The sequence below is a fragment of the Cibotium barometz genome, chromosome 35 (assembly GCF_041138505.1).
Source record: "Cibotium barometz isolate CiBa-2024 chromosome 35, ASM4113850v1, whole genome shotgun sequence".
Lineage (NCBI taxonomy): Eukaryota > Viridiplantae > Streptophyta > Polypodiopsida > Cyatheales > Cibotiaceae > Cibotium > Cibotium barometz.
In genome coordinates, this window is record NC_141080.1 from 27,624,775 (window position 1) to 27,650,884 (window position 26,110).

The 26,110-nt window shown below is 43.1% G+C and overlaps 1 protein-coding gene across 5 annotated transcripts in view; it reads right to left on the bottom strand.

Moving 5' to 3' along the window:
- Positions 1-26,110, bottom strand: part of LOC147618289 (uncharacterized) — a 70,990-nt gene that overhangs the window by 40,311 nt on the left and 4,569 nt on the right. For all 5 annotated transcript variants that reach the window (XM_086774745.1, XM_086774748.1, XM_086774744.1 and 2 more), the window contains 5 exons: positions 16,520-16,784; positions 16,308-16,436; positions 15,237-15,444; positions 14,975-15,121; positions 14,700-14,774 (listed from right to left, as the gene is read on the bottom strand). In XM_086774745.1, the coding sequence (XP_086630871.1) occupies positions 14,700-14,774; positions 14,975-15,121; positions 15,237-15,444; positions 16,308-16,436; positions 16,520-16,726 (766 nt within the window). In that variant the 5' untranslated portion in view covers positions 16,727-16,784. The remainder of the gene's footprint in view (positions 1-14,699; positions 14,775-14,974; positions 15,122-15,236; positions 15,445-16,307; positions 16,437-16,519; positions 16,785-26,110) is intronic.

Genomic DNA, 26,110 nt, shown 5'->3' on the forward strand with positions numbered 1-26,110 from the left:
CAGAGGAGTGCTAGTGATCATCAGTAGGTTACTGGGGCACTTTTTACTTCAGTTAGTGGAGGTTTTTTCCCCCAGCTTTAGCTTAGTTCCACTTATAATAGTTTATAAGTGATTTGGTCCACCTGGCACACTTTATGACCGGACCATGTGAACACACCTTTTAGGTCACTTCTTTATGTGGCTATTGTACTTCATTTTATCACTACTCAATACAAGAGAAGTCGTGTTCCTCTCTCTGTCACTCACGTTTCTTGCTGAAGTACCCTCCAAACCCTAACCCTAACAGCTGAGCTCCTTCATTTGGTATCAAAGCACCCAGGTTGGCCTGCCCTGCCCGTACTGCTCCACGCGCCCTGCCCGTACTGCTCCACGCCATCAGTGTCCGTACAGCTAGTCGCCTTCAGCTGCAACCACGTACAGGTAGTCGCCTTCAGCCGTACACTCGTACAGGCACCTGTACTGTTCCGTACTCTGCTCCGTACATTAGTCGACCAGCTACTGTTCCGTACACAGCACCGTGCAGGCTCGCTATCAGCTATAGCCTTCAGTTGTTCGTACAACCAGGCGCCTGCTTTGCTCCGTACACAATCGCCCAGCCCCCGTACAGTACCTACAGGCGACCTACACTCGCCGTCAGCTACTCGCCCAGCTCCGTATAGTACCTGCTACCAACCTGTCGACTGTTGTTTTCGTACAGTACCTGCTGCGTGTACCTGCTCCGTACAGTCGCCGTACAGTCGACCTGTTTCCGTACAACTGTTCCGTACAGCGTGCAATCGACCTGTACCTGCACTGTACCGTACACTTACTCTGTACAGTCTACAACCGCCTGTACTTGCAAAAGTCACATTTGTGGTAAGCTTTACAAGTTTTGAAATTTGGGCATTTTCTCTGTGAAAATTTTCTGGCAAATACAGGCAAATTTTCTTGCAAAGAAATCTCTACAGGTTTTTTGCAAGGTTTTGGGTGCAGTAACTTTGGGCATTTTTGGGCATTTTGGCAATGTAAGCCATTTTTGCTGCTCTACTCAGTCAGTGGTGCATTGTGTTGCACATTCAGAGGATTGAGAGTGCAAGCATATTTGGGTTAGCTGTATTCAGTGGAGTACAGTGGCTTTCAGGGTTGTTGCTATTGGGTTTTTTGATACACAGGTACAACATTGTGCATTGGCATAATGGCAAATCAACAGCAGAGTGATGTATTCACGTATTTGTCTAAGGAAGACAAGTTGGACGGCATGAACTACTCCTTGTGGAGTTTTATGCTGAGAAATGTGCTCGTGGCAAAAGGTCTTTGGGATTTTGTTAGTGATGATGAACCACGTCCAGGTCCATTAGCTCCAGAGACTTCTCCCCAAGGGGGTGCTCGTGGACGAGGACAACAGGTACAGGCACCAGGTCAGCCATTGCCTGTTCAAAGAACAAATGCTCAGAAGACATGGGATGCCAGAGATGCACAAGCCTTGTCACTTATTGCATTGTCAGTACAGAGGTCTATTATACCTCATATTCGTTCAGCTGGCTCTTCACGGAATGCATGGGTGACTTTGGAGCAGATGTATGCTGCTCGTAATGAGGCTCGGATCTCATTTTTGAAAAGAGAGCTGGAAAATCAGAAAATGCATGAAGGAGATGATATGTCTAGCCACTTGAACAAGCTGCAGGATTTGAGAGAGCAACTCATCAATGTGGATGAGATTATTCCTGAGACACAGCTTGTGTCCACCATCTTGAACTCTTTGCCAAGATCTTACTTGGCTTTTCATACCTCTTTGAACCTCAGCATGAGGAATGCTGTTGAACCCCTTAAGTATCAGGAACTTGTTGCTCTCTTGCTACAAGAAGAGCAAATCAGGAAGAACATGAATATGAACACAAGTGCTGAACAAGCATCTACTACAGGTCAAAAAGGGAAAGGCAAATCTCAGCCAAAGAGTTCAAATCAGAATTCAGGTGATGGTGGTTCATCTCAGGATACCAAGAAAGGTGATGGACAGCCCAAGAAGAAGGGCAAATGCCATTACTCTAAGAAGCCAGGTCACTACATCACAGAGTGTAGGAAGAGGATTGCCAAAGAGAAGGCAAAGGAATTTGGGATGTCTGTAAATGATGCCTCTAAAGCTCCTCCGGAGACTGCTTCTTTTGTTGAGGACAGGGATTACTCTTTCTACACATGCAGCTATGATGCCTCTTGGTCTTCACAGGCACTCAGTGTGACAGAGCATGCATGTACTTGGTATTTTGATAGTGGTGCTTCAAAGCATATTACATCTCGCAGGGATTTGTTTTGTCATGTAGGCCCTGCCCCTGTTGGCAAAACTGTTCAGTGTGCCAATAATGCTTCATATCCAGTTCGTGGCATTGAGGAGTTTCAACTCACAGCCATTGATGGCTCTATTCTTCGCCTTACAGATGCCTTATATGTACCAGGGATAAAGAAGAATTTGTTGTCCATTTCTTCTTTAGCACAGTGTGGTATGCAAGTCCACTTTGATGATGACAAATGCATGGTCAGAGACAAAGCTAATGCTTTGACCTTGATGCTTACTGGTACATTAGGTCATGGACTTTATCAATTGGATGCATTTCAGCCAGTGGATCAGTCTGCTTATAATGCATTCACTCTTACTCCAGCTATGGTTGATGCGGAGTTATGGCATGCTCGCATGGGGCATGTAAATTTTGGTAGTCTTATGCTTATGCAGCGACATAACATGTTGACAGACCTACCTCTTATGGAGAAGCCTCCAGATCACATATGTGAAGGATGTATTTTGGGAAAAATGCATCGGTTTTCCTTCCCACGTGATCAGGCTCTACGAGCAACTGCAAAGTTGCAGCTTATACACAGTGATCTTTGTGGTCCCATGTAGACGAAGTCATTAGGAGGTTGCTTCTATTTTGCTACATTTATTGATGACTTCTCTCGTATATGCTTGGTCTATCCGTTGACACAGAAATCACAGGTATATGATGCATTTTTGGCCTTTGTAGCACTTGCTGAAACAGAGTCAGGATGCAAGGTTAAGACTCTCCGTTTTGACCGAGGGGAGGAATATGTGTCACACATGTTGAATTCCTTTCTTGAGAGTAGAGGTATCAAACATCAGTATACTACTCCTTATACTCCACAGCAGAATGGGGTTGCAGAAAGGAAGAATCGGTCACTCATGGAGATGGCCAGATGTATGTTAAAGGCAAAGAAGCTACCACATATCTTTTGGGTGGAAGCTGTTATGTGTGCTTGTCATATTTTAAATCGATGTCCCACAAAGGCATTGGTTTCTATTACTCCTTTTGAGGCTTGGCATGGCCACAAGCCTTCGGTATCACATTTTCGTACTTTTGGGTGTCTTGCATATGCACACATACCCAAAGAGTTGAGGAGGAAGTTGGATGATAAAGCCACAAAATGTATTTTGTTTGGGTATAGCCGTGAGAGCAAGGGCTACCGGTTATATGATCCACTATCCAAGAAGATATTCACTAGTCGGGATATGATTTTTGATGAAAAATCAGAAATATCCATGGCTGGTTATGATGTAAATCAGGCTGAAAATGATGTGTTTGAAGGTCTACTACCTATGGAGTTTCATTCCACAGTTGGTGATCCAACCCATGAGGGTACAAGACAGCCAGCCAATCATGAAGGTGGTGCAGAAATTCAGCAGCAAATTGAGCCAGAAGTTGAGCCAAATATGGGGCAGCAGGCTCCACAGGTCAGACACATACCTAGATGGTATTTGAGGACATTACAGGACAGCCATCTAGAGGGTCCTCTTGCTGGTCGTACTCGTAGGGAGACACGGACCAATGAGCATGCACACATCATGGATTTGAATATGGTTATGGCAGCCAGTTTACAGGATGATGATGAGCCTGATTCATTTGTGGATGCACGAGACAATGTGCATTGGAATAAAGCCATGCAGAATGAGCTTGATTCTATTAAAAGGAATCAAACATGGGATTTGGTTGATCTGCCCAAAGGCAAGAAAGCCATTGGTACTAAGTGGGTCTATAAGTTGAAAAGACATGCAGATGGATCCATTGACAGGTACAAAGCCCGTCTAGTTGCAAAGGGCTATGCACAGAAGAAGGGCATTGATTATGAGGAGACATTTGCTCCTACATCCCGTATGTCGACACTTGACTGTGTCATTGCATTGGCTGCACATCGTGGTTGGGTTGTTCACCAGTTGGACATCAAGACTGCTTTCCTACATGGGGACCTCGAGGAGGAAGTTTATGTATATCAGCCCATAGGTTTTGCAGAACATGGTCATGAAGGGAAAGTATGCAGGCTGAAAAAGGCCTTGTATGGTTTGAAACAGGCTCCACGAGCTTGGTATGCAAAAATAGATGCTTTCCTGCTCACTCAAGGCTTTGTGAACAGTCCATCAGAAGCCACTTTGTATGTAAAGAAAGAAGAGAAAGATCTGCTGGTCATCAGTCTTTATGTAGATGATCTTTTGCTCATGGGATCAAACGATGACAAAATTGCAGCTTTTAAAGAGATACTGCAACAGACATTTGACATGTTTGATTTGGGACTCGTACACTACTATTTGGACATACAGTTTGTGCAAGATAACAGAGGCATTGGGTTGTTGCAATCTCGGTATGTTGCTAAAGTTCTGGAGAAGTTTAAATTTCAGGGTTGCAAGCCTATTAGCACTCCTATGGAGCCTAGTATGAAACTGTCACTACAAGATGACAGTATTTTATTTGATGCCACTACATATGCTCAAGCTGTTGGGTGCCTTATTTACTTGTGTACTACACGGCCAGATATTCAGTATGCCGTATCTCAATTGAGCAGATTCTGTCACATTGGCAAGCTGTGAAGCGTGTATTTCGGTATTTGTAGGGTACCTTGTCTCTTGGATTGCTTTATCCTGAGGGGGGTGACATGCAGTTATATGCTTACAGTGATTCAGATTGGGCTGGTGATTTTGATACCAGACATTCCACTAGTGGAAATTGTTTCTTTCTTGGCTCTTCATGTATTTCTTGGCTAAGCAAGAAACAGACCACAGTGGCCACTTCGTCTTGTGAGGCAGAGTACAGTGCAGCTTACACTACTACCGTTGAGTGTGTCTGGCTGCGTCGTCTCATGACTGATATGGATATTTCAGTGGAGGAGCCTACACCTATCTATACTGATAGTCAGAGTGCCATTCCTGTGGCCAGGAATCCTGTGTTTCATGCTCGCACGAAACACATTGAGATTCACTATCATTTTGTTCGGGAGAGACTCCAGGCAAGTGATATCAGTCTGATCTACTGTCCTACAGATCAGAATGTGGCAGACATCTTCACCAAGGCATTACCACGTCCGAAATTCGAAGCATTCCGCACTGCTTTGAATTTGTTTCCTTTTGGTGGATGATGTACAGTGATCACATATCACTCCAGGGGGGTTTGTTGGGTTTTATGCTGTGTATGCACCCAGAGGAGTGCTAGTGATCATCAGTAGGTTACTGGGGCACTTTTTACTTCAGTTAGTGGAGGTTTTTTCCCCCAGTTTTAGCTTAGTTCCACTTATAATAGTTTATAAGTGATTTGGTCCACCTGGCACACTTTATGGCCGGACCATGTGAACACACCTTTTAGGTCACTTCTTTATGTGGCTATTGTACTTCATTTTATCACTACTCAATACAAGAGAAGTCGTGTTCCTCTCTCTGTCACTCATGTTTCTTGCTGAAGTACCCTCCAAACCCTAACCCTAACAACTGAGCTCCTTCAAAGAAGGTGCGTTCTAAGAACCTTCCTCAGGGTCATAGTGCTGCCTTCCCACAAGATCCATCTTTTGGACAGTTTCCGAACATGCAACATGCTTTTGGTGCTAATTCTCAGAGTTCTTTTTTCGAACAGCCATCTGTTCCTCAGCAGACTATGCATCCAGGTTATTTTGGTGGTGGCTCTGTGTTCCAATCCATGACTCGAGGTTATCCTCAGGGAGGCATGGGTATGCCAGGGACTTTTGGAGCTAATTTTCAGCCTGGGATGCAAGGAAATATGTATGGTGGTATGCAGTCCGGAATGCAAGGAAACATGTTTGGAGGCATGCAACCAGGGATGCAAGCAAATATGTATGGGGGCATGTAGCCCGGGATGCATAATGGTATGTTTGGAAACATGGCTGGAATGTATGGCATGCCAGGTGTGGGAATTGGTAATGTTGACCCTATGATGGGCATGAATGCTAGGGGTAGCAATCTTGTGAAGCCACTTCCTTACGATAATCTAACGCCTATGGGTAAGGCGAAGGATTATAAGAAAGGGGGAGCTGCTGTGAAATTTGATACATTCAGTGGGGCCAAAGATAAGTTAAAGGCACTTACCTTCTTACAGCAGTTTGATGCTGCTTTTTTTGGTGGTAATTACACGGAGTCCTCAAAGGTGAGAAAAGCTGCAACTTTTCTCAAAGGCAATGCATTGCAGTGGTGGTCTACTCTTCTTTTGCAGGGCATAGCACCATCTACTTGGGTACAATTTAAACAGGTGTTCTCTTCCATATGGCTCACATCTACTTTTGAGGTGGATGTAATGACCGCATGGCACAAGTTGGATGCATCAAAATGTGAAAATCTGGAAGATTATAATAAGAAGTTTTGGGAAGCTTTACTCCCAGTCACTTCTTACCGTGCAGTGCCTTTGTCTGAGCAGGTAGAGAAGTATTGTTGTGGGCTGCCCAAGGAAGTACGTGACTATTGCATCAAGACTCGAGTAACAAATATGTCACAGATGATAGAGAATGCTATGACAACTAATGCATTACTCACTGGAGTCTCCTCTAGATTTAAAGGCAGTAAGAACTCGAGCAAGAAATCTGAAAAGTCTGGGCATGCTTCGCGTGATGCAAAAGGGTCTACAGAGACGCAGTATAAGAAGTTGCCAATGCCCAAGAGAACTCCTGAGGAGAGACAGGCTTTGAGGGATGCTCGAAAATGCTTTTACTGTACAGAAGAGGGACATATGTCTTTTAATTGTCCCAAGAGAAAGTCCCAAAAGGACTCTGATACCAAAGGAGAGCCCAAGTCAAAGAAACCAAAACCTTCTGCAGGGTTAGTTCCTGATCTTGTTGGGGAACAGCCAGGTGGTGAAGAGACTAAGTTGTGCAGGACATGGGGCAAAGTAAGAGATCAAAATGCCTTGATATTCTTTGACACAGGTGCTAGAGCCAACTTTATTTCACCGGATTTGGCTGGCCGATTGGGGATTCGTGCAGAGGAGATGGGGCTGTTATATGAGGCTAACATGGCTTGTCCAGGGTATGCAGAACCCGTCACTCCTATTATTGGGAAGCTCAGCTTCATTTGCAGGGAAGAGTTTTTCATCATGCCACTTGATGGATGTGATGTTTTGTTGGGTATGCCATGGTGCCACAAAGTACATGCGGTGGTGGATACATACAATAGAAAGATTACTTTGACTCATAGAGGGAAAGAACATGTTTTGGATGTAAAACTTAAAGGGGAATCTGTTCCTATTGTATCAGCTTCAGCAATTTCATCAGTAATGAAAAAGCATCTTTCCGCGTACTTGATTTATGCAAAGGATGCAAAAGATGATGAGTCTAAGTCTAATTTGTCTATGTTAGATAAGGACAGGACTGATTTCTTATGTGGGTTCCAAGATTGTTTTTCGAGTCATTGCCAGGGGAACTTCCTTCGGAGAGGCCAGAAGATCATGCCATTGATCTAATTCCTGGTGGTACTCCACAAAATAGACCGCCGTACCGTGTTAGTGCAGCCCAACAAGAAGAAATTATGAGTCAGGTACAGGAGCTGTTGAATAAAGAGTTGATACAGCCTAGCTCATCACCCTTTTGCTCACCTGTACTCTTAGTGCAAAAGAAAGATGGATCTTGGTGCATGTGTATTGATTACAGGGCGCTGAACAAGAATACCATCAAGAATCGATTCCCCATTCCAAGGATCGATGACATCTTGGACCGCTTACAAGGCTCCACAGTTTTTAGTCGGATTGACTTGAAAAGCGGGTATCATCAGATACGTATTAGACCCGAGGATGTGCATAAGACAGCATTTCGAACCACGTTTGGGTTGTATGAGTTCTTGGTTATGCCCTTTGGTTTGACAAATGCACCTGCCACATTTAACAGAATGATGGATAGGATTTTCCGGCCTCATAGAGGGTTGTGGGCACATTCTTTGATGATATGATTGTGCATTCACAAACTGAGGAGGAGCATAGAAGGCATTTGGCCATTGTGTTTGCAGAACTCAGGAACCATAGGCTGGTTATTAATGGCAAGAAGAGTGAGTTCTTCTTGCAAGAGATACACTTCTTGGAGCATATTGTGTCTAAGAATGGAGTCCGTATGGATCCATCGAAGGTGAAAGCAATTCTTAATTGGCCAGATTTGAGGACCGTGCATGATGTATGCAGCTTTTTGGGATTGTGTTCCTATTACAGGCGGTACATACGGTATTTTGCTGAAATTGCTTCGCCCCGTCATGCCTTAACAAAGAAGGCAACTCCGTTCAGATGAGCTTATCAAGAAATTACAGCCTTCAAAAAGCTTAAAGAAAAGCTTACTTCGGATCCAGTATTGGTATTACCGGACCTCCGAAAGGCTTTTGTTGTCCAGTGTGATGCATGTGGAAACAGCATTGGGGCAGTTCTCATGCAGGAAGGACATGTGATAGCCTATGAGAGTCGAATATTGCAAGATACCGAGAAGCATTTACAGGTTTATGAGAAGGAGATGTTGGCTGTAATTCATGCTCTTTCTACATGGAAACACTATTTGCTTGGGGCTGATTTCACTGTGCAGACAGATCATCAGACCTTGCGTTATTTCCTCACGCAAACTAAGCTTTCAGAGAAGCATATGCGATGGGCCAACTTTTTGTCTATGTTTCACTTCCAGATTGTTCATGTGGAAGGCAAAAAGAATGTTGTGGAAGATGCTTTGTCATGCAAGCCCCACAGGTATCAGCAGTTTCACTTGCTTATCATCATGAGCTCGATGAAATGAAAGAGCAGTATGACTATGATGAGGATTTTGAAAGGTTGTATGATCAGATATATGAGGGTCAGCGGCATGAGCACTATACTCTCAGAGATGGGTTTTTGTTGATGCATGGTAGACTGTGTGTTACCAGGCACTTGCGCCTCAAGGTTATGATTGAAAGTCATGCTCCACCGTATGGAGATCATAGAGGTATTGACGCCACAGTAAAAGCAGTGGAGACTTTCTTTTATTGGCCAACCTTGAGAAGAGATGTTGATGCTTTTGTTAGGCAATGCATCGTATGTCAGAAGGTAAAGTTTGACCGTCAAAAGACACCAGGGTTATTACAACCTTTACCTATTCCAGATAGACCTTGGGAGAGCATTGCCATGGATTTTATATTTGATCTTCCACGGACACAAACGAGCAATGATGGCATTTGGACTATCATATGCAGGTTCAATAAGCAGGCTCATTTCATTCCCGTGCGTAAGACGATCAAAGTTGATCATATGGTGAAGTTGTTCATGGCGAACATCTTCAAGCATCATGGCTTGCCTACGTCTATCATTAGTGACCGTGATCCACGGATGACGAGTTTATTCTGGAGAGGATTGTTTGACAACATGGGTACAACTCTCAAGTTTTCATCTTCATTTCATCCACAAACAGATGGTCAATCGGAAGAGGCTAACTCTACAGTGTTAGATCTTCTTAAGTGTTATGTGTCAGAGCACAAGCAACAATGGGAAAAGTATCTTCCTTTGGTGGAGTTTGCATATAACAACACTGTCCATACCTCGACGGGCAAGGCCCCTTTTGAGATTGTGGAAGGGGGGAAGAAGGTACCACCCATTTTGCACACAAAGGATAAGATCTTTGAGGCTGATCAGTATGTGGAGAATATGGATGAAGCTTATCGGAGAGTTAAGTTGGCACTCCAGAAAACTCAACAGAAGCAAAAGAAAGCCACAGACCGTCACAGACGTGCTTTAGAGTTTGCATTGGGTGATTGGGTTCTTTTGCAATTTGAAAAGGCTAGACTCAAGAAGATGAAGGGTAAAGAGCGCTTATTCCCTAAGTTGAGCATGCGTTATTATGGGCCTTTTCAAGTATTAGAAAAGATTGGTGAGGTGGCCTATCGCTTGAAGCTACCAGATCACTGGAGGATTCACAATGCATTTCACGTGAGTCTCCTTAGACCTTTCCGTGGGGATGTGCCTGAGGATGTATTAGATGAGGCTCAGCCGGAAGTTGAGGAACTTGATGAGATTCTTATTCCAGAGCAGATACTGGCACATAAGGAAAGAAAGGTACGAGGTAAAGTTTCCCGTCGCTATCTTGTGAAGTTCAAGAACTATTCACCGATGGATGCGAAGTGGATGGAGGAAGGTGACTTAACAGATTCACCTCAGGTTTTGCAGCTTTATCTCGATACCTTTGAGTTGGAGCCGACGCTTGTTTTGGCTCATTCAAGTTCAGCAAAGCATGGGTCTCGAGCATTGCCTAATGCTCAAGAGGGGGGTAGCACCTCCACTCCCTTGATACAGACAGGCTCAGATGACATCTAGAGGTCGCTTGGTGCAGTTTTTGTCTCACCCGAAGGTACTGATGGCTGACAGTACATCTGTTTATGGGACTTCTATGATATATGTGTACTAGTCACATTGGATGTTGTGGTTGTGTATGGTTCACAGTGGTATACAACTTGGACTACTACTACGCCATTGGTTTGCAGTGAATGATGTTACATGTGCATGGCTTAGAGAGATTGGGATGCTGATCTTGCCATATTGTATATTTCACTTTGGATATTTTGTTGTATCACCAGAATGCAATCGAGGACGCTTGCCATTTTTCAAGAAGGGGGTATGTCATGACCCTGTGAAAATGGAACAGCACAAGTGTGGGCATGGTGGTTGCTGAGCAAAAATATTAAATGATTCACATTTGGGGTGCCCGGACAAAGAGAATGATGTGTGGACATCTTCAGGTGTGAAGGGGGACCAGAACATTAATGAATTTTAATGTTTTAACCTTGGGGTGGCCCCTAGGCCTTAGTGGCCCTAGGAAACTTTAATAAATATTAAAGTTTGGGCCCTAGGATATTTTTGGAGGGAGGAAACTCCACTTTTGGTACACGCCTCCCTCATTTCTCTCTCGCTTGCTTTTGGGAATACATGCAAGTTTCATGCGTGGATGAGAGGAGAAGCTGGTCAACTGCATAGAAGAGTGCTGACTGCTGTTTTCCGTATAGAAGTGCCCGTACAGACAGTCTGTACAGTCCACGTGGAGGCTGCCCGTACAGACAGTTGTTGCAAGTACAGGGTACGACTGCTGCAGGTACAGGCGGCGCTGACAAAAACTGAAAACAGGTACAATCTGCGCTGCAAATTTTGGCGACAGTTGTACTGCTGGTACAGGTGTACGGACAGGTGTAGGGTCTCGTGGCACTGGTACAGTCTGCGCTAGCAGGAATAGACAGCACGCGGCTGCTGTGCAAGTGCTGTCCTGTACGGTACAGGTGACTGCAGAGGCTGTACGGACATGTACAATAGGGTTTTACTGACCTGTACGGACAGGTACAGCCGATTTCAGATCTGTTCAATTCTGAGCAGTAGCAAGCAGTGTATCTCCAGTTGCAGGCAGAGATTTTATCAGAGTTTATTTGGTGCAACAGTCAGGTGGTTGCAGGGGAAAGAGTACAGATAGTCGTTGTCAAGTACAGACTGGTACGAACTACCCCACGGGTGCAGAACCACGCACTGATTTGGTAAGCTCTGAACTTGTCCATCTTTCTTTCTTTCCATTGGCTTATGTCTACTGCAGAGTTGTGCTATCTGGCCCCTTGTGAGAGGAGGAGTATGGCAGATTGAAAGGGTGGAAACAGAGATTGGACAGTGGATGTATATGTGAACTGAATTGTGGAACCATGTACATGGGATATGCCAGATGTGTGCTCAAGGCTGCCCTGCTGAATGGTCTTGGCTGATCAGAGGGAAACACAGAGTGTTCCTATGTGGGACACAGATCTGTGTGTGAATCCTCTATGCTAAGAGGTCTTGTGGGCTGCCAGATTGGACATACAAGTGTATTCAGAACTTTTGAAGTGATTTCGAGTACCATTACAAATCTTCATCACTTTGCCAAGTTGAATCCAACTCATCCAAACCTTTCCATTATACCAAGAAGTCTATGATAATCTTCTTTCTGTCATACATTAAGAATCTTTTCTGAAATTAAAATCATGAACTCATCTTCAATCTGGAGAACATAAGCTAGAAAACCAAATCTCCTTGAATATAATTCTTGATCCATGATAAGTGAAGAGTCGAACGAATTGTTTCCCATGAAGGAGGTGGATCCAATTTCTTAAAATTCATCATGTCAACGATGTTTGGTAGATGTTCATTGATATTGTTCTTGCTCTCAAACTTAAAGATTAATGTCTTGCATTTCTTGAACTAACTAATCGGCTAATGCCACCTTGTATTGAAGAACAAAGTTGGATGACACAAGTGTTGTGTTATAGCCCCACAAATCTCCTAAACACAAGACACGAAATTAGTACAAAACCCTGTAGAGGGGTGCAAGGCTAGGTCACCTCCCAACCGCAGGTTCTATGCTTCGAACCACCTCTTGTAAGTCCGACTCCCACATATCTATGCCAATCATTCGGCATGCCAATCTATGCTCTGCCACATACGTGGCTGGAGTCTTGATCTAACTCTGACCAAAAGCGAGGTTACCACAACAATAACCCATGGTTCACTTATATAATGCCCACTGCTACTATAAATAACCAAACTGTTAAATAGCCAGTACACATGGATTTATTAATAATAACCTTAGCCACCCATACTAGCCCGCTTTCTCCTAATCCCAGGCCTCCCCTAACCCTGTTGGATTAGTAGCCAAGTATATAATATGTTGTATGACAAGAAGCGACTTGAAAAGGAGTCACACCAATTGATGTATGGTGAGAATTGTATAAGAAAATTCAACAAATGGTAAGTAATCTTCCCAAGATATCTGATGTCAAGGCATCTCTTCAAGAGTTTGATTAACTCTTTCAATTTGTCCACCTGATTGTGGATGATATATTATACTGAATAGTAAATTTGTGCCGACAGACTTAAAAAGTGAAGTCTAAAAATATCATGCAAACTTAGAATCTCGATATGAAATAATGGACTTTGGCAATCCATCTATCTTGAAAATATACTAACGAAATAATGAAGCAATGTCGAGAGCTTGAGTTGTCGTCTTGCATGATATAAAATATGACTTCTTCGACAATTTGTCAATTACCACCATTATTATTATGTGTGTGTTACCTTTCGAAGAACTAGGTAAAGAAGTAATGAAATCCATACTAATACTTTCCCATTGGGTCATTTGGTATAGGAAATGGTTGAAGAAGACCAGTTAGAACTTGTCTATTGGCTTTCATTTGCTGACAAGAAAACTTCTACATCTTGCTTCATTTGTAGCCAGTGATAGGAAGCTATCAACAACCTATGAGTCTTGTTGATACCAGAATGGGCCGCATAAGGAACCTCATGATGTTCCTTTACCAAAAGTTTACGCACACTTGTGTTACATCCGTCAACCAATCTTGAAGGATCAAGAGAAATACCATCTGTTGAAATTTTGTGTCCAAGATAATCCAGCAATGTTTTGAAAAAATCAATTTTCTCTAGGTTGATAAAAAGTGCATTATTGCGCAATGTCTCACAAAATTGATGAAGATTCCTTTTGTGTTCATCGATTGAAGCATTAAAACCAAAATGTTGTTAAGATACTAATTCAAAAAAGGTCTAAAAAGGTCACCCATGAGACTAAGAAAAGTTCTCAGAGCATTGGTAAACCCAAAAGGCATGACCAAATACTCATAATGCCCATATTTCATGGGAAAGTCGGTCTTGTTCTCATACGGATCTGATGATATCCTAACTTTAAATCTATTTTTAAAAATACTTTAGCATGAAGTAATTAATTAAATAATTCATAAATCCGAGAAAGAGGATATTTGTTTTGGATAGTGATGAGTTTGTTAAGGGCACAATAATCCATGCAAAGTCAAATCGACTTATTCTTTTTTTTCACAAGCACAATTGGTGCACCAAAGGGACTCTTATTGGGACGAATATGACCCCAAGAGCTCTGTTAACCGACGTTGAATTTCTTGGGATTCCACATATGAGAGACTCAAGAAGGGGCACGAGTCGGAGGGGAATTGCCAGAAAAAGGAATTGGATGATCCACTAGTCCATGAGGACGTAAAACTGGAGGTAAATCTATCGAAAATAAATCCAAATGTGGAGCAAAGAAGAGTTGAGCCAAATATGACACCTTAAGACTTGGGATCGGGTATCATATCTTCAATAGAATATATGTCAAAAGCGTTGTAGAAGTATCAACCTTTCGAACCCAACCCTTTGCTTGAAGTGCAAACGAGGTCGATGCAAGGAAAATGCTCCATTTTCAAGAAGACACAATCTTCTTTCTTGTTTGCACATAAAATCCTTCTACTCTACCTAAAAAAGAGTTCGCATTGACATCATAATAGAACATGAGTTCTGTTTGCATTCATGCACCAAAAGTGCCTTCTACGGTCAAGCTATTTTCTCATGCCCTCCCTCTCCCTTCAACCTAATCAAACATAGAATTCTGAAACATTCAATGTTTTTACAGTTTGCAATTTTTACCAACAAGTGATTTCATATCATGGTTCTTGATGCTATTGCACCATCCCAAATTTAATCGCTCCAGCTTTGTCAGGCCTGTTGCCAAAAACCAAAAAAAAAATCAATATATATGTACTTTAGCTTCAATAATATTTTCTAGAAATGTAAGATTCCATGACAGCCTGCATACAACGTGTAACCAAAAATTACAAGAATGGACCACATGGCAGAAGGTGGTTGTGTCACTTGGCAGAAGCACGTAGCACCACTTGGAGGAAGGGACAAAATAGATAAACCTTTGATGTGATGAAGTCCACCATTAATCCGGGGACATCTCTCTAGATCCAGGTTCTTCAGATTTGCAAGCTCTGCCAAATGACGCATTCCTGCCGAGGTGATCGCATTGCTTCTCTTAAAGCTTAAGCTTGTCAAGTTTTTGAAACCTGAGATCATCAACATCTCCCATCTACTGTCAAATCAGACTTAAGAACACACTTCAAATACAATCATAATAGCAGAGGCACTAATAAAAAGTTTATCCTGCAATGTGAGATTGACCTGCCAAACAATCCAATCCTGCCTCCGAAATGTTGTCACAATAATTTAGATTTAAAATTTGCAAGCTTCCACACTGTTGGATGTGTGCTAGCCCCGAATCAGAGATGGCAGATCTAGAAATATCAACAGCTAAAAGTGAAAGCCCCTGGGAGCCAATCACCTCTAGCCAGGTGTCTTCAACCCCAACATAGTCGCCAAGAAGAATGTCCTTCCAATCAACCAAAAAAAAAAGTCGATTCAGTAGTAACAAACTCCTGTGCCTTCACAAAAGCCTCTTTTGTAAGCAGTCTAAATTCAAAGCATACAGGACATGACTACACACACCATAAGATGTGAAGGAGTTGCCTTCAGTTTATAAATAGCGATAAGCATACAGGACACCCACCCCCACCATAAGATGTGAAGGAGTTGCCTTAAGTTTATAAATAGTGATAAGCATATGATGGGATCCTAAAATGTAATTGTTCCATTCTCATACCACATTTCAAGTGGTAATGGAAAATTTCGAGTAGAGAAAGGATCCTTAAATATAATAGTCTCATAATTTTTAGTGCACAGAATTCTCTAGTTTTCCTTTATACTACATATTTGACAGACTTTTTTGTACATTCATGTCAATGTATAAATATCAAAATAGTTATAATGTAAGATATTACACTAACTGCTATAGTTATAAATATCAAAATAGTTATAATGTAAGATATTACACTAACTGCTACTTTACATTCGTGTCAATGTATAAATATCAAAATAGTTATAATGTAAGATATTACACTAACTGCTACTTTACGTATTCATCAAAGTATCAATGTATAGTTATCGAAATTATGTATAGGAATATAGCACACATTTTGTGCGTATGTAAAGAGGGGGGAAAGAAGGAATCAGGAAAGGGGGGGGGGGGGAGTGGGGAGGAGGAAATAGTTTTTGTTTAAATCAAGAAAATTTCCTATTGTTCCCTCCATGAGGCTCGGAATATTGCTGTGTCTTGCCTGTAAAGGCAAGGAAAAATTCATGGAAAAAAGATGGCAAGACAAAGATCATGCACTGTCATAGAGCTTAGAAAGTAACCTGTATGCTGCAATTCTGGAAAGCTTTCAGCACAGATATATTGAGTGACTCGCTCCGAATCAGCTCATTTAGAAGCTGTTGGGTCAGGTCTCTTGGAAGCACAGAAAGAGGACCATAGCTCTCTATTCTCTGCCATAAATAAACAAATAACTCCAAGTTAAACAAATTTGACAAAACTATAAACAAAAATAGCCAAATGTTTCAGCTTTTACCTCGCATATTTTCAAAACCGATAGCTCTAGAAGGGATGGAACTTTTCCCTGAGACTTCTGTTGGGTATCCACATCGTTATCAAAAGAAGATGACTTGTGAGGCCATTTAAAGCTGATGCTTCTACTGGACCTTGAAAAGCCAACCCTTTGAAACTCGTCTCCATCATTTTCTTGCTGGCTTCTCTTCCGCGAGCAAGCCCCTCCCATGAGTTGCTTTGAAAAAATATGATTTTAAAAAGCCTCCCTTCTCATGTTTGAAAGAAACCTGCAGCGTTAAAAGTGGATATGCCTTGTTAAAGGTTGACTTCCTTTTGCCAAACTAGGCTACAAATCTCGTCAACATGAGCAACACAAACCCTCAACAATAAAGCTCAACATAAACCCCCCAACCCCTATGAGGGCAAAAGGACGAAAGGACCAGATATATGAGAGATCAGAGCAAAACCACACAGCATGAAATATGTGAGTGAATATATATATAATGGTGAGTGCAAATATGTACAAGAGCCCTCAGGTGTAAGGTGACTCTAAGTAGAAAGACCAATGCAGAAGCAGAGATGATGTCAGAGCTCAAGCACAGTCGGTGACGAAGGCTCGCGTCGATGTGAGGCAAAGCACTCCGAGTGGTGGTCAGTGTCGAAGGCTCGCGTCGGTGGCAGCAGAGGCACTCCGAGGTGATAGTGGCAGCGGAAGATGAGGTGATGCATGCTCTGATGACAAGGGTGCTGTTGTACCTAAGGGGTCGATGAAGAGCAGAGAGGGCTGCCATCCCGAGTGATGGTGGTGGTGGAGCAAGCTCTGATGACAAGGGTGCTGCAAGACCTGAAGGGTGAGGAGCAAAGAGGGCTGCCGTCCCGAGTGGTGCAAGCTCTGGTGACACAGGTGCTGCGTACCTGAAGCAAAGAGGGCTGCTGTCCCAAGTGGTGCAAACTCTGGTGACACGGCTGCTGTCCCAAGTGGTGCAAACTCTGGTGACACGGGTGCTGCGTACCTGAAGCAGAGAGTGGGCTGCTGTCCCGATGGTGAGAGCTGAGGCAAAAACGCTGATATGCTCTATGTATAGTAGAGGGGGCTGCTGTCCCATGGGTTGTGGCAAAACGCAGAAGATATGCTGATGTAAGCACTGATGTGAGCCCTGATGTATGCCCTGATGTAAGGCTGATATAAACGCTGATATAAGCCTTGATAAAAACGTTGATGTCTGCTGATGTAAAACGCAGATGAAGTGCTGATGTAGGCGCTGGTCTATGCTGATGTCGAATGCAGATAACAGTGCAGAAGTAAGCCTGATGTAAGTGCCGATGTGAGCCTGATGTAAGGCTGATGTGAGACTGATAATAGCAGAAGAAAAACGCTGATGAAAAGGACGTAAAGCTCAGAGGATAAACGCTGAGGTAAGCCTGATGGTGTGCTGAAGTAAACGATGTAAGGCTATATATACAAGGGGGGAGTGCTGGTCGATCACCCTAAAAGGTGTAGGCCAGCAGCCAAGACAAAAAACCCCAAATAAAATCTAAAATACCCAGAAAAATCCCTTTTTAGGGCTGGGAAAAATATTGTTTTCTTCACAACCTCCAGTCTGACTTGGATGCAGGCAAGCTGGTCCTTCAAAAAATGTTCGTTTAATTTCTTCAGCACATTTCAATGACATAGAGCTAGATAGCCAAGATCACTTTGCACATGGCTGAAAAAGGGTGGCTGTTCTTGTGGGTGGCCTGCCTTTGGAGCAAGCTTTCCTCTTACCCACCAAGAGAGGCTTGATATACAGTAATACAAGTATAGTGATCATGTCTCCTGCCCTGTCTTACGTACCTAGTACTAGTCCTCAAGATTAGTGGCCTAATCCGACAGGGTTAGGGGAGCCCTAAGAATAGGAGAAAGCAAGCTAATACAAGCGGCTAAGGTTATTCCTATTAAATCCATGTGTACTGGCTATTTATAACAGTTTAGTTATTTATACAGCAATGGACACAAACATGGGTTATTGTTGTCATAACGTCACTATTGGTCAGAGTTCAACCAAGACTCCGGCTACATGTGTGGCAGAGCAAGGATCAACTTGCCGAAGGACTGGCATGGATCTATGGGAGTCAAACCTTAGCCCCTCGCTTGGTGGTGGTTCAAGGCATAGAGCCTACGGTTGGAAGGTGAGCTAGCCTACACCCCTCTTAAAGGGTTTGTTCTAATCACTCGTGTTTTGCATTTAGGAGATCCGTGGGGTTGTAAGTTGTAACACTTGGTATCAGAGCGGCATAAACGCAGAAGGTATCGTGATGCACGGGAGAAGGTTCGAGTAAGCTTTTTTGTTTTGCTTTTCATGGATTCGCAAGATCCATGTATTCTCTCCACTTTTGTGCTAAGGTTGATTGATGCATACTCGTCAGAAGGTATTTCTCTACGCCATGCCTAAGTTTTCATCTCAAGAAAAAAGGTTTTTACTTTTTAAGGTTCTACTGATATCTTAGGTTGCATGGATTATGAGAGGGGGAATATGCGAGATTCATGCGTGTAGAGGATGTGCAGAATTTTTTGGGAACTCTTGTTACTTTGGTCGACTCTCTTATGGCTGTGTTTTAATGTTGGAACCTAGCCATGTAAGGTAACATTAGGGCTGTGCTCAGCCTCGGCATCAAACAAGAGGGCTAGGTGCATGACGGGACATGATTAGTTGTGCTGCCACATGGTGGGCACCAGGCGCAGCAGCACATGATCCATAAGCATCGCATAGTGGCTGGCTGGAGGTGCAAATGCATGACGAGCAGGTTGCGCCAGCAGCTAGTGTCACGATTGTGACTAACTCTCTTAATCTCTCCTTAATTACTCCTTCATCCCTTATTAACTGAAAGGACACCTGTGAAGGGTCACACCCTTACACATGGGTCACTATCAAAGGACATGTCTATTCATTAAAAAACACACTCCTAAGTCCAAAGGACATAACCATTGATTGAAGAGACACATGAAGGGTCACACCCTTGGGTCACTATCAAAAGACATGTCTATTCATTAAAAGACACACCCCTAAGTCCAAAGGACATAACCATTGATTCAAGAGCCACACCCCTTCCCAGGGATGTCTCTTCACTTGTACCCTTTCGGCCTCTATTTAAGAAAGGCCTCTGTCTCAATGCAAACAACTCAGTCTTTTCTTGCAGTATTTGTCTTATGTTCAGTAATTAGGTCTTAATCATGTTAATAAAGCTATAAAAGCTTTACAGTGGTATCAGAGCAAACTTTTCCGCCCTGTGACATGCCCAAACCCTAACCCTAACCCTAAAATCAGTCCTAACCCTAACCCTAAAATCAGTCCGCCCAAACCCTAAAATTGGGTGTAGCCAGTGTTGAATGGAAGAGCACGAGAGAATGTCCCATCAAATTCAGCCCCAAACTCCCAATTTTTGCTAATTAATTTTGGGCCAACCATATGCAGGAAACTCTTGAACAAAGGCAAGACAAGAAGCAACCCTTCAATCCAGGAGGCTTACCTCTTCAGCCGGCACCCTTTCATGGACACGCACCCCTCCCATGAGGAGTCGCACGCCTTCGTGGAAATTCCTCTATTCGGCTGCCGTTGAGAAGCGCACGATTGCTTTGCTGATTTTTTTTTAATTAAAAAAACAAGGCAAACCCACACCATAACCTCACCCAAAGGTTATGCCTCTTAAGGCTTTAATTGCCACGTATACAAACAAACCCCAAAAAAAAACATTTGAAAAAAAAACAAACCTTACAAGCTCCTTCAAATCGGCGCCAACTGTTCGGGCCGTTTTCAGCCTGCGCTCGCCGCCACCCTACACACGCCTTCAGTGTGCCAATCTGCAGCCACCTCTCTTTCCACGGATTCAATACTCCTCAGCCCTCTTCATCGTTTGCTGCTTGTTGTCTCCTCCCGTTGTTTGGACCAACCGCTTGCTGATTTTTGTTGGATTGTCGGTCACCATCTCCTTGGTGCTTCTTCTACAGCAACAACATTCATTATGGCAACCTCCTTCAGGTGTGATTTTTCTATTTTCTTGGGCATAAAAATATCACATAATGTGGAGTATTAACATATCAGAAACCCGCCATTTCATTCTTTTGCGGGCTCTCCACTCCTCCGGGGCCAATATCACTTTTTACGGGTTCAAAAGCACCTCTCAGATCACCTGGACACACATTACCCTCTTCTCCGACGGCTTATGGCAGAGGAAACCTACGATTTCAGTTATTTACAGGAAACAGCCTCTCAGTCCATAGTGCCCTCTCCTACCCGTGTTTCTCCACCGGTCTCAGCCCCTGTTCCAATGAGCGTGCCCCTCTTTTTCCAACCCACTCATTACCGCATTCAGATAGCCACACCGACTTCTCACCTCCGAGAATTCGATGTGTGAGTGATCCGTGTTCATACTTCTGCACAGGATCTAGACCGTTACTGTTTTATACTCGGGCGTCATCCTTATCTGGGCACTATCCTCCCCGAGTGTAGCATCATTTTTCACGAATATTGCACCTATTCTAAAGACGTTTATCCATCTTCATTCACGGTGCGCCCCTCTACACCTGAATATACACCCTTGACACCAATAGCTGCCCCTACCCCTGTACCTTCTTCTCCAGTAGTAGCAGACTCTCGTGCGAGCCCAATCCCAGAGGATCGCCCTTACTATACTGGATAGTCTATAGCCGCTTCACCAGTACGTAGCCTCTCCTCTCGGGATTTCCAGATGCCGCACCCTCCAGTCGATGGTTCTTAAACTTGTTGACATTCCAGCCCCTCCGGAATGGCAACTAGCTATGCAGCAACTTCAGTAGCAATTCCAACAGCAACTCCAGGAGTCTATGGCATCCTTGGCTTCGCAAATCCAGCAACTCCACACGGATCGCCACTCCTACACGAGTTCCGTACCAGCAGCAGATGTTTCAACAACAGTACCAGCAGACGCAGATGTCATTCCTTCCAAGGTAGAAGGCGATGACCTTAAAACTCTTTATCGTCTTTTACAAGCTTATAAAACAAAGAAATTGGAAATTAAACCCCCTGACTCTTATGGTGGTCGGCGTAATAAGCGCATCTTAGACCAATGGCTCTACAAATTGCGGTTATACTTTGAAACCATGACCCTTTCTAATTTCCAAAAGGTGATTTTTGCGGTATCCCTCCTCAAAGACAGCACACCGGAAAATCGGTTACAACGTGGGAAAATTCAAGCAGGTCCTCCGTATGCAGTTCATACCTACCAATGCAGATTTCCAAGCCCGTACTCGCTTATGCCATTTGGACCAAACTCGTTCCTTGGCCTCTTATATCTCCCAGTTCACCAACTTGATACTGGAGATTGACTCTGTGTCCCCAGCGGACGAGCTTCATGCCTTCGTTGAAGGTCTTAACCCCACACTGCGTGCCGATGTTCAGAAATATAACCCAATCGATCTTGCCGATGCCATACAATACGCTGGGCACGTTGCAGACATTAATTCTCGAACTTCGGCCTCTTCCAATCGAGCTAAATGACTTTCAGAAAGCCAATGGATCTTGTATGACCCGAGATAGTCGCAAAAAATCTTCTGGCACTTCTACCTCCCGACCTAATCCCCAATGGAATAATTCTCAACACCCTCGCCAATCAGAAGGATCGTCCTCTTTTCGATCCCGACGTTCTCAATCCTTCCAACCACGCAGTTCGGATCGTGGACGAGACCAAGGACGTGACCAATCTCGCAATCCTCGTCCTTCCACTGTTCCTTCTGGACGAGATCAACAAAAGACAGGATTGTACACAATTTGTAATGGACCTCATCGTTGGTTTTAGTGCCCCAAAAGACCAACCCATCAACAGAATTCTAATGCTGAATCCTCCACTTCCGAGGAGAAACCCCTAGTTGCTGACAAAGGAAAGCGTGTAGTTAATCACCATGCTATTACACATGCTTCAGTGATCACCGCTACTGCCACAGCACAAGCTGCCTCTTCACCGTTGCCCCAGCAGTCTACTCACGTTTTGGTTCTTCAAGGTTCTATTTCTAGTCACCCTATTCAGGTGCTCATTGACAATGGGTGTTCTCATAACTTTGTGGGAACCACCTCGACTCAAAGATTGAAGATTCGGACTTCTCCAAGTGCTATTGTTTATGAGGTAGAGCTTGCCGATGGTTCCACATCCTTATGTAACACCGTTGCCAAACACCTCTCCTTTTGAATTCAGCACTATCGTGACAAATTGGATTTCCAAGTCATGAATTTGGCACATTATGATATGATCCTTGGTCAAGAATGGTTATATCAATATGATCTCCAGATCAGTTTCTGGAACCATTCCATACAATTTGCTCAAAATGATATGCTTGTGGCACTCAAAGGAATCAGAAACCAACGTTCTACACCAACCCCTTCAGCTCTTCAAGTGAAATGGTGGGTCCGCAAGAGTGGTTGTTCCTCAGCACTTTTAATGGTCTATTCAGCCAACGATCCTCCCGAGGACATAGATACAAAGGTGATGCACCTCATGCAACCTTTCTTTGCTCCATACTTGGATCTTTTTCCTCAAGAGCTTCCTGTGGTTCTCCCACCTCGGCGACCAATCGACCATGCTATTGATATCCTTCCTGGCAAAGCTCCACCTACTTGTGCTCCATATCGAGTTTCTTTTACGGAATCTTAGGGGATACAGCGACAACTTACTGAACTTTTGGAGAAAGGACATATTCGACCAAGCAAAAGCCCTTTTGAAGCTCTAGTACTTTTGGTGAAAAAGAAGGATAAGTCTATGCGCCTTTGCATCGACTATCGTGCCCTTAATAAGTTGACTATCAAGAATAAGTATCCTCGTGCGCGCATTGATGAATTGTTTGATCAATTGCTCCATGCAAAGGTCTTCTCCAAAATTGATCTTAAGTCTGGATATCATCAGATTCGCATTAGCAAAGGTGATGAATATAATGCCATTCGGGTTAACCGATGCCCCTGCAACATTTATGAGTCTGATGAATGATCTTTTTCGTCCTTTTCTGGACAAGTTCGTCATTATCTATCTTGACGACATCCTGGTGTTCAGTCACAATATGGAAGAACACAAGGCACATCTTAAGATCGTTTTCCAGGTGCTTCGTGACAATGCTCTTTATATTAATCCAAGCAAAAGTGAATTCTTCAAGACATCCTTGGAGTACCTTGGACATTTTGTTTCAGCAGCAGACGGTATTTTCGTGGATCCAAAGAAAATACAGGTTATTGTCAATTGGCCAACTCCCACAAACATCCATGATGTTCGTTCTTTTTTGGGACTTGCCAACTTCTATCACACAAAGGTTCATCGATTTTCCGAAATAGCTGCTCCTCTCATAGAACTTCTAAAGTCCGCTCCTGCATTCAAGTGGACTGAAGCCGCAACACAAGCTTTTGAAAATTTAAAGACAACTTTGACAACAACTCCTGTCATGGCTATTCCTGACCCTACTCTCTTCTTTGATGTTTACACGGATGCTTCTGATATTGCCACTGGTGCCGTCTTGATGCAACAAGAACGTGCTATTGCCTTTGACAGTCATAAGCACTCTGCAATTCAAATAAGATACCCAATATGTGACAAGGAATTTTTAGCTATTGTTCATGCCTATCGTGCATGGAAACATTATCTCCTTGGTGCGGATTCAATGGTGAAAATAGATCATCATTCTTTGAAATATATCTTCACGCAGCCAGTTATGAATGCTGGGCAAGCGCGTTGGGTCGAATTCTCAGCCAATTTTCATATGACAATTGAGTATGTTCCTGGTCTTACCAATGTGGTTGCGGCAGATGCCCTCAGTCGTATGCCGCCAGCTTCGGTCTTGGCTATTTCTACAGTTGAAATGAATATACCTCAAAGTTTCAAGGATCGTTATTCAAAAGATCGTGACTTTGGAAATGCATTTCGAATTCTCAATTCTCAGAGTGCAACTCCTTCCGACTTGAAGATTTATGGAGCATATACAATAGTGGATGGTTTATTATATTATCAAGACCGTATTTGTGTACCTCATGATACTCATGTTCGAAGAGTATTGGTGAAAGAACATCACGAGGTCACTTATGCTGCACACCCAGGCATCAACAAGACATAGCGTCTTTTGACAGCTACATACTATTGGCCTCAAATGAAGCAACATGTTATTACATTTGTTACAGCATGTCTCTAGTGCCAACGTATGAAAGCTAGCAGACAAGTTCCAGCTGGTCTTCTTCAACCACTTCAAGTTCCCAATGAACGCTGGGAAAGTATTAGTTTGGATTTTATCACTTCATTGCCACGTTCTTCTAAAGGCAATACAGAGATTCTTGTGGTGGTTGACAGATTTTCTAAAATGACACATTTCATTCTGTGCGCAAGAAAGCAGCCCAAGCTTTAGATATTGCAGTATTGTTCATACAGTATATCTTCAAACTTCATGGATTGCCAAAATCTATAGTTTCTGATCGAGATCCAAAGTTTACAAGACATTTTTGGACTTCAATATTCAAGTCTCTTGGTACAAATTTACTCTTTAGCTCTGCTTATCATCCACAGACAAATGGACAAACGGAACGAGTTACTCAGATTCTGGAAGAAATACTGCGTCATTATGTTCAGTCTCGATTAGCTTCATGGGAAGAATATTTATCTTTGGTGGAATTTGCTTATAATAATTCTTATCATTCAGCTATTAGAATGACACCTTTTCAAGCAGCTTATGGCCATACTCCCCTTGTTCCTGCCAACTTTGTTCTTCAACATAAAGTGACTTTAGCAAACCAACTCATTCAGGAAATGCAAGATATTTTATTACAAATTAAGGATAAGATGGTCAGCGTCCAAGAGAAATATCAGCGCACAGCTAATAAGCGTCGTCGTTACATTGAATTTCAAGAAGGAGACTTGGTATTATTATATATTGCCCCTCATCGATACAAGACAATGAAATCAATCTTCCCAAAGCTTCGCCCAAGATATTATGGACCCTTTTCAGGACAATCCATGAACAAGAGGATCATTACTTATGCATTGCATACTGATGTATGTTTCAATTCTTCGACTTTGTGTGCTGTTTTTTATGTATGGACAATGCTTGGATTTATGGCATGTGATAGTCCACTGTGCTCCAGACTACCTAGCCAATACGTGGAATACCCAGTAGACACGAATGATACATATACTTGTTTGTTGGCTAGCTTCTGTCTAGTTTTTGCAAAAGGTGAGTAAGCATTTATTATATCTAACCCATGTCATAGGCTGTGGAGAACATGTATCGCCAAGAACAAGGACATCGATCGAAGAAAGGCATAAAGATGTTGCCAGAGGAGCAGAAGGCACCACATATATGAGGAAACACCAAATGCACAAGAGCACCAAATGGGGCTAGTACCACGATCATATAGAATATTTGTACTCCACAATTGAGGACAACTGTGATATAAGAGGGAGGGAGAATGTAACTATTTGGTCCTCCAAGCTCTTTTCACAAGATGGAACTCATGCCCGGACATTTGGACAGGTTGATGGACACATGGGAACAGGGATCCTTAGGTTGGCACAGGAAAAAGCACTATCATTGGTCAAAAAGCAAGAAAAAGCAAAAAGTCAAACTAAAAACTCAGGG